Genomic DNA, 9474 nt, shown 5'->3' with positions numbered 1-9474 from the left:
TTGTCTATTTGAAAAATATTCATCGGTAAAGGGAAAAATATATATAATTGAGACAAAAGTAATTGTAATCAAAATAAAACAAAAACCTTAAATGATTTTAATTGAGAAAATAGTTAAAGTGAAGATACTTGATTAATTAAATTGTATGTTTCCCTTGTTTAGCTTGAGTTAAATGTTATAAGAACATTGTATTTGTATAACAAAAATATATGATGATAGAATGAATTCTATTTTTTTTATTTAGTATAGGAGCTTAGAATTTGTTTTGGAGATATGAAGAGATGATAAAGAAACCAATTCTAATGGTGGTTCAATGTGAAGATGTCTTTAACATAGACATCTTTTTAAATAATTTTATTGACATATGGTTATAATTAATGGAGATGCACATTGAAAATTGTTAAGTTGTCTTATAGAGTTGAAATATGTGTGTTACTCGACTATGTTCAAAAAAAAGATATCGTTATTACATCCCCAAATCAAGCAATTCCAAATCAAGCAATAGTTCTTGGACTATGTGAAGATTTGTGTATGAAGCATGTGAAAGTTGATAATTTATTCATCATGAAAAATTATTATGAAATTTCCAAACATTTGATTTAAAGATTAATTAACAAATATTCTTACCAAAGCTATAACAAGTTAGATTTTTGGGAGATTAATTGACAAGTTGAAAATGTATGACATTTAATTTAATTACCAACTTGAGTGGGAATGTTGAGATGAAAATATTTGATTAACTAATTTATAGACGAAGATATTTTACTAATTAAATTATAGATTTGTATAGCATTACAACATATTAACTACTTTAATTTAGTCTCGAATACTCCCTTGTTTAAGTCCTAGTAAAATGTTATAAGAACAATGTATTTGCATCAATAATATATAAAAGATTAAAACATCACATTTAATTTAAAATTTTAAAACAATAAGTTTGTCAGTCTTTCTCATTGATCATCTTAGATCTCTATTAAATATGAGAATTTCATCTCATTTGAATTCCTAACAAGATGATCTCGAAAGCTTTTGTAGCTTTGTATCCATATAGAATTTGCGATTTGCTTCTGAATTGAAGTCGAGTGACATGGCTTCATTCTAAAGAAACATACATATTTATTTGATGAACATAATGGGACACCTGGAATGTAACTATAGCATAATGCTTTTGAATTTTTGTTAATGCAGGCTTGGCATATATATATATATATATATATATATATATATATTATCTATTGAGAGATTAAAAATGTCTTGTGTGAAACTGATAGGAACTTGGTATTACGAGGTATCTAAAACTCTCATACAATAGTTTATAAGTGTATATTTAAGGTTATGGTTTTTTCTTCTTTTAATGGCTAACTTTTGAGGATGAGTTTCCAAAAACGTAAATGCAAAAACTGATAATTTGTAACATTACTATTGCCATGAGTTTGCTGCCAATTTGGATTCACTGATATGTCAACTTTTGGTAAAGTTTGCAGTATTCTGGTGATTGCTATATGCACTAATTAATCCTACACACCTTTGGTTAATTTGGGCTAAGTGGATTTCCATGTACTAAGTTTGATCAGTGAGGAAAATATTTCTTGTTAGTGTCAATTTCAAAGATACGTTCATGCCTGCCAGTGCGATATGATTCATCACACAACATTTATTTACTGGAATTATTCGTTTAAGTAAGTGTAGTTGAAGATAAATATCTGTCTATTAATTTAATTGAAAAAATATATTATTAAGTACATCGACAAGAAGATGATAGATTTTTATGATAAGAGAAAAAAAAAGTCCAACAATCAATAAAAGAAATAAAAGAAAAGAGATTTTATGTAAACTTTTTGAGACACATTGAAGGTAAACTTTGTTTTCATGTTGTCATTCAATGTAACTAAACGTAAAATCAAGCTATGTGGATAACTCATTCGAATTTTCCTGTCACAATTATTTCTTTTTATCAGAATTCTTATTTTAGTGAGAGTGTTCTTCAATTTAAATTGAAACCATGTGTTATCCAAAACAATCAACAGACAAAAATAGAAAGAACTAGGTACATATATATGTTTGATAAATGTGGTTTAAAACACGCAACAGCTAAGGTAAACTGGACTATGCTATATACTGATGTTTTGGTTTGTGGATTGTCAGTTTCTGATTTATATGTTTGATCTGTGTTTCACATCATAAAATGACAACCATTTGTTAATTTGCAATGAAGAAAAGGAAACAAAATGAACCCACAGACCAAATGAGAGGGAGAGAAAGCATGCATGTGAAAATAGAAGAAAGTGAAAGAAATGACAGGTCCTCTAAAAATTCCATTTTCTCATCTGTGATAAAAATGAGGCATAGAAAAACAAGGTGGAATGAAAGTGTCAGACGAAATACCTCAAACCTTCTAGTTTTTGTACATGATGTAATTTGGCTGGAAACAAAGAGGAATCAATGGTTTTGCCATGCCATTGTGTAGCCGTTGGGAGTGAGCAACCGAAACCATTGGAGGGTTAAGAATTTCAACCTCTTGTCGCTGACTTCACAAAATCTGTGTTTCCAATCATTGGGTTCTACGGGTTGGAATCCCAACCCAGGAGTTCTATCCTTAGAGGTTGGGTTCAACTCTTGTTTCCAATCCACAACATACGCAGAAACCCTCCTTCGAAACTTGTTCTTGAACTCATCCCATGCTTGGTACTTGTAGTGATTCACCAACCCCTCCTCCACGCCAACTTGCTTCGACACGAACCCTTCCTTTTCATTCATCTGAAAATGATGTATCACGTTCCACAAACTGGGCTCCACCGCATCCACCAGCACCATCGACTTGTGCCGCTGCTCCGCCCTCATCCGACACGTGTACCCCTGCGTCACACCTTCCTCCGGGTGTCTTCGTTGATTCGAAGGCCCAAATTCCAAACATTTCATCGACACTTGCCCCACCCTACTCTTCATTCCTCCTTCTAATGGCTGTTCGCGTGGCAGCAACGATTTCAACGAAGGATCGCTTTCGTTTCCCCAAGAGGGAGAGAACGCGAACTCGTCAATATCCACGTACAGAATCCAACTACACAGTCCCTTTGATTTGGAGTACACCACACTGTGAGAAAACCCGGCTTCTTGAGTCTTTGGCCAAATCCAAAACAGTGTGCTAATGTTGTACCCTGCTTTTCGGAGCTCCCCGACCACACTGTGCAAATCATCGTCGCTTGCATTGTCGTACAAGATGAAATTATCCACTCCAACTTTCGAATGATACATAACCCATTCCCGTAAGAATTTCGCCACGTTGTAGACCATAGTGCACGCACATAAGACATGTTTGGGTTGTGATTCCACGTCGAGCTTGGGCTTAGGCCTGGGAATGTAGTACGCCACTGAGGGGACAATCATGTTTTCTGCAACAACCTCAAGGGAGATTCCGATCCTCTGGGGCAACCCATAATAAGAATCTAAACCTGGCTCGAAGTCTGGGTGGGGGCAACGAAACACTTCTTGAACGGAGCTCGTGACGGCGGTACGAACTCCGTTTCCGAAATCAAACACGCAGCGGAGTTCCTTCGGAGACCTGTCGTATCCACTACGATGGTTGACCCCTTTGGCGAACACAACAACATCGTTGTCCGTGGAGAAGGACTCGTACACGAGAAAGTTCCACTTCATGAGTTGAGGCATTGGTTTCAGGAGCTCCGTCACCGATGCTCCTCCTCTCACAAGCGTGGGCTGGGAGAACATGCGATGTCGCCGGACAGATTCCGGCAAGTCACACTTGAAGGCGAGGCGGTTGGTGAAAGGTAAGACACCGGAGAATCTGGCCAGAGAATTGGCATTGTTGGGGAAGAGGCAATGATATTGGTCGGAGGAGGAGAAAGGTGTGTTTGTGACAACGATGACAAGAATCTCCCAATCGGGGATGAGAACGGAAACGGTGGATAAGGAGTCCTTGAGGGAGGATACACGCCGTCTTTGAAGGCCGAGTTCGCTGTTATCGTCGATGACATTCTTGTTGTTGCTGTTGGTGGTGTGAAGAAGGAAGTGATGGTGGGCGTTTGGGAGGTCAGAGTAAGGTTGCCAAGTGGAAATGGCATTGCGAGAGAGGTAAAGAGAAAACGAAGCGAAGGTGATAATGCAGAGCACGGAGACAATGAAGGTGGCGCGTGGTCTCCGTCGCATGGTTTCCCTGAGGAAAGATAACAACGAGGACAAGTTGTTGGGTATTGTTGGTTTGTTAATATTGGGATCGAAATGGAAGGGACGGAAATTCTGTGGTGGAAAAAGTAAGAATAGTTTGAGGTGGGTGAATGGTAGTGAAGATGGAAAAGGTTTTCCATTGTCTTTATTAAGAATCATGTTATTCTATAAGGTGACAAGCGTTGAGGGAACCGTGTTTGTTATAAATAGTTGAGGTGCATAAGTTTGATTATACACAGCACCTTTCATATATATATATATATAGAGAGAGAGAGAAACTATGCAGAGCTAACTGAAGGGATGAAGGAAAGAAGGAGCGTTATAAGATGGTGAAGAAGTGATAGAAGAAGGTGTGCATGCTGTGTTGTGTTGTGTTGAGTTGTGGAAGAAACAGAAAGAGGAAGAAAGAGGTCAAGTAAAGAAAGGAAAGGGACACAAATGTTGTGGTTGTGTCTTGGTCTTGGTCTTGGTCTAGGGCACAATGCCGTTCTAGCCATGACACGTGGAGGTCAAAATGGCCAACCACAAGGGTAATAGTAAACTCAAGTTTTTTGTTTCTTCACGTTGCGGACTTCTTGCACATGGAATTCGCGACAATACTCTTTTCTATTTTGACCCTCTTCAAATATTGAAAGATATTGACCATAATTAGTATTAAATTTTATAATTATGATTTTTTATTCAACTTTAATAAATTTATGTTCTGTATAAATATCTACAATGTTTCATAAAAATAAATATGTTAATCACGCGAAACTAGAGCTGAACAAATCATAAATATAGTTGAATCTTTTTTTCCTAAACATTTTTAAAAGAATATGAACAATTTATTTATATGTTAAAATTAGTTAATAAAAGGGTTAAATATGTTTTTAGTTATCTATTTTCAATGTTAAATTGATTTTCATTTATAATATAAATTTTAAATTTTTTAACTATTTATATTAATAAAATGATTATAATTAGTTATTTTTAATTTATTTTTTTACCTGACAGATCTTTAATGTAAAATATCAGATATTTAATATAAGTTAAGATGTTAGAATATTTTAGGTTAACTTATCTTAAATATTATAATATTATAATCCAATCCACCCAAAAAATCGTTTGTTATAAGTAAAAAAAAATATTGTTAAAAATTCTTTTCAATAACTTTTTTATTATCAGTATTTAAAAGTTTAAAATTTAGATTAAAGAGAAAAATAAATTTAGGATTGTATTTAAAAAAAAACATATTTAACACTTAATAAAATAATATTAATTTATAAATTTCTCACTTTGTTATTTTCATTTTCTTAGCGTTTATATCTATACTCGTGTAACACATATACTAACAAGGTAAAATATAGAATTGCATAAATAATTAAATATAAAATTAGTAAATCTATAAGACACTGAATCATAAGAATAAAAAAAAAATTATTTTGAAAATATATATTTATATAAACAATCAAATAAAACATTAACAAGATTACGACTTTTGTATTGGAATAAATTGTAAAATTGAATTAAAAGTGATGTGGCACAATGAATTAAAACCTCAGAATATCTTTTGTTAGGGAAATGCCCTTACATCTTTTATTGAATATATTGGAAATAAGTAAAAAACCTTGTTATATTTTTTTCTATATATCTTCATCTTTTTGTATTTGAACTTTTCAAGTATATATATATATTTTTTATTTATTTATTTATTTTTTTTTTTGAAGAAGGAATTGAACTCAGGTACAATGAGTACATGAGATAATATATATATATATATATATATATATATATATATATATATATACTTCATTTGGTAGCAAAATAATATCTCTTTATTTATATATTTGTATAATACTAATAGTATTAAATGGCATGATCGTATTTTCAAGTTTAATTTTATTTTTTAAATATACATTTTTTTAAGATAATTTTATTGAATAAAAAATTTCAAAAATTTATTTATTTTATTTCATCTTGTTAGAATGGATGTTAGACTGTTTAAATGAAACAAAATATAATGAATCGAAGTTAATTTCATAAAGTCAATTATTTGAGAAAAGTTAAACTAAATAATTATTTTAGTTTAATTTTAAAAAATCAATTATTTATAATAAAACTACTCAAATTATAATTTTAAAAATTAAAAAAATATATGTTTTTAAATAATATGTCCATTAATGATAATTTAAACCGTTCAAAAGTGTTTCAAAATAATTTAATTTTGTTTCATTAACTCAAATTAAAATATAACGTGATTCAATTTATTTGAACTAATATACAATTTAGTTATTGGGCCATTTTAGAGTTCCATTAAAGTTTCATTCAATTTAATTACATTATCGATTTAAATATCTCTTACCAATATTATTTAAGTTGAAATTTTTATAATATAATAAAATTATCTACTTTCAATATTTTTTTCTGGACACAGTACTTGAAATGTAAGACTTTTTGGAAGACTTTTTAAGGTAACAGTTCAACCACCCAGCTGTGGGTTCCCAACATAACAATTATTATGTGAATTATTATTATATTCATTATCGTAAAATATCAAATAATTTTAATAAAAAAATAGGTCTGTAATCTGTGTTGTGAATTTTTAAATAGACCTTTGTTTCTTTAATTAAATTTCTAAACTGAAAAATATATGCATTTACAGAATCAGATTATTACGGCGTAAAACAAATAGAAAAAGGTAAGTTATACTTTATAACGATTGTAAAAATTCTGACCTTAAAAAACTGAACTAAAATATACCTAATTTGAAATCTTTATATGAATTTAAAAAAGGTGGAAAGTGAAAGGAGTTATTTGAAATGGTTTTTATGGAGTAACCGTGTAGTAGTAGTGGATGTGAAGTTACAGTTCCGTTTCGATTAGAACGAGTATTATTTACCTTAGGCTCAAAATGATGTATTTGAAATGATCTGAGGGAAGAAAGTAAAATTGTTTGGATTAAGATAAATAAAGTAGAAAGTGTGAGAAAGTTTATGAAAATTTGTGAAGGATGTGATAAATGTGATTGAAATTATATTTTTCTAATTGATAAAAATATAAAGATATAAAAATATAATTTTTTTTTTAAATTTAAAAATTATTAAAAATTAATTGAATTGATTTATTTATAAATTAAATAATATTATTATATTTATCTTTATTTTTTATAATTAATATAATTATTATATAAATTTATTTTTTTATTATTAAAAAAATATATTTATTGTTATTTATATTTATAATTTACTCTAGATAATATGATTAATTATATTATTTTATAATTTTTTTTTATAATTTTAATTATATTTTATATGTTTGAATTATAATTCTATTTTAAATAAAAATAATAATAATTTAAATTTATAATAAAGAGAAACTTAAATAATTATAATATATATATATATATATATATATATATATATATATATAAAGTAATTTCTTTACAATTCTCTCATAATTTGTCTTTTAGTATCTATTTTTTTAAATTTTCTTTAACACAGGAAATATGCTCATTTCCTTAATGAAAAGGTGAGAAACTAAGTTGTTTGGATTTTGATTTTATTAGCTTCTCCATGCATGTTCAGTGTAATTGTGTTCTTTTCAGCTAAGATACTACATCATGCATGCATGCACTGGAGATTCTTGAATGTGCCAAAAAAATCTGTTGACCATTTTGAATTTTGAATAGGAGTTGAACGTTTCTGTGAGTTAAAAACTGAGTTAATGCACACAAAGTCTCATCTTTGTTATTTGTTCTCGTGTCTTGAGTTTGAGATTTGGTAATGGTTGAGTTTTGTGTTTGGTTCACAAGTTTGTTGACTAGATGGTGGAGTTCAATTACTTTTGATTTTGTGCGTACTATGGTGGTTGGTTTTTGTGTGTTTAAGTTGTGATTTGTTGATGGTGGAATTTTCGTTTTCATATATGAAGGTCAAGTTTAATGATTAAAAATATAAAAGAATTAATAAATCTAATTCAACCAGATAATCGATTATTTGTAATGTCACATTGTCAAATATATAGAATTTATTTTTGTATGAATAATTAATTATCTTTATATAATTGATTATGTAATTTTTATAAGTAATCAATTATACGTTATTCAGAATAATTATGTTTGATTATTTAGAAGATTGTCTATGTTGTGTGTATAGACAATCAATTATTGAGTTTATTTTTTTATTTTTTTTATAGACATCTTTTTTGATCACACATTAAAATTGTATTTTTTAATTGAAATAAAACAATTTTTAAACAAATTTTTATGTTTTGATAATTTTGCATGATTCCTATTTTTTTCAAAGTAAGCTCTTACACAATACTGCTGTATTTCCAAATTTCCGTGAACATCTCTTACAATCACACAATTAAAATTGTATTTTTAATTGAAACAATTATTGAATTGATTGCTATTTTTTTTATTTCACAAATATTTTTAATGATCACACATTAAAATTGTATTTTTTAATTAAAACAAATCAATTTTTTAAATTCTTTTATGTTTTTGATAATTTCTCATAATTTTTAAATATTTTTTCAAAGTAAGCTCTTACATAATACTACCGCATTTCCAAATTTCCTTAAACATATTTTAGAATCGCACAATTAAAATTTGTATTTTTAATTAAAACAAATAAATTTTCTCACAATTTCACATAATTTATGTTTTTCCAATGTCAGTTTTTACACATTAATGAGAACAATGCTTTAATTTTAATTATTTTAAAATAATTAAAGAAAAAAATTATAATATTACTTTTTAATCAATTAAAATTTAAATGACATTAACAATTTTTCTCTACATTTTGAGTAGCTGATGAAAACTCTAAATTTACTCTCTCGTTTATGCATATATGAGTTATGTAGCACAAATACTCACACAGATACGGATACGATACGGACACAAAGATACATAAAATTTCTAAAATGTAGGACATGGGACACAAATTTATATATTATATAATTATGAATTATATAAATTGACAATAAAGATTCATGTGCAGAAGTATGTTTCAATTTTTTTTTTGCAGCAAAAAAATATTTTCAATGACTGGTTCACAAGGGTTTGTTTATTATTTTTATAATCATAATAACAATTTATACAATAAAATTTGATTTTTTTAAAAGATTAATGTATTTTTCTCTTTTAAAATTATGTTAGAACTATACTAAAATGGTCAGAAATTTAATAAATATTTTTTAAATTAGACATTTTATAGATACTTATCTTATAAGTATTATATGAGTGTCGGTGTCTGATTCTGGTATCCAACACCACACTTTTAAGATGGAAGAAGTGTTGGCAACGGT

General features: G+C 28.8%; 1 protein-coding gene across 1 annotated transcript; it reads right to left on the bottom strand.

Annotated features, from left to right (window-relative positions):
* Positions 1-2134: 2134 nt before the first annotated feature.
* On the bottom strand, positions 2135-4493 carry LOC137821488 (glycosyltransferase family protein (DUF23)). Its single transcript, XM_068626099.2, has one exon. The coding sequence runs from the start codon at positions 4339-4341 to the stop codon at positions 2440-2442; it is 1902 nt and encodes a 633-aa protein (XP_068482200.2). The 5' UTR covers positions 4342-4493; the 3' UTR covers positions 2135-2439.
* Between the last annotated feature and the right edge of the window lie 4981 nt (positions 4494-9474).

The sequence above is a fragment of the Phaseolus vulgaris genome, chromosome 9 (assembly GCF_051622355.1).
Source record: "Phaseolus vulgaris cultivar YP4 chromosome 9, ASM5162235v1, whole genome shotgun sequence".
Lineage (NCBI taxonomy): Eukaryota > Viridiplantae > Streptophyta > Magnoliopsida > Fabales > Fabaceae > Phaseolus > Phaseolus vulgaris.
This window is presented reverse-complemented; position numbering and strand designations above follow the sequence as displayed.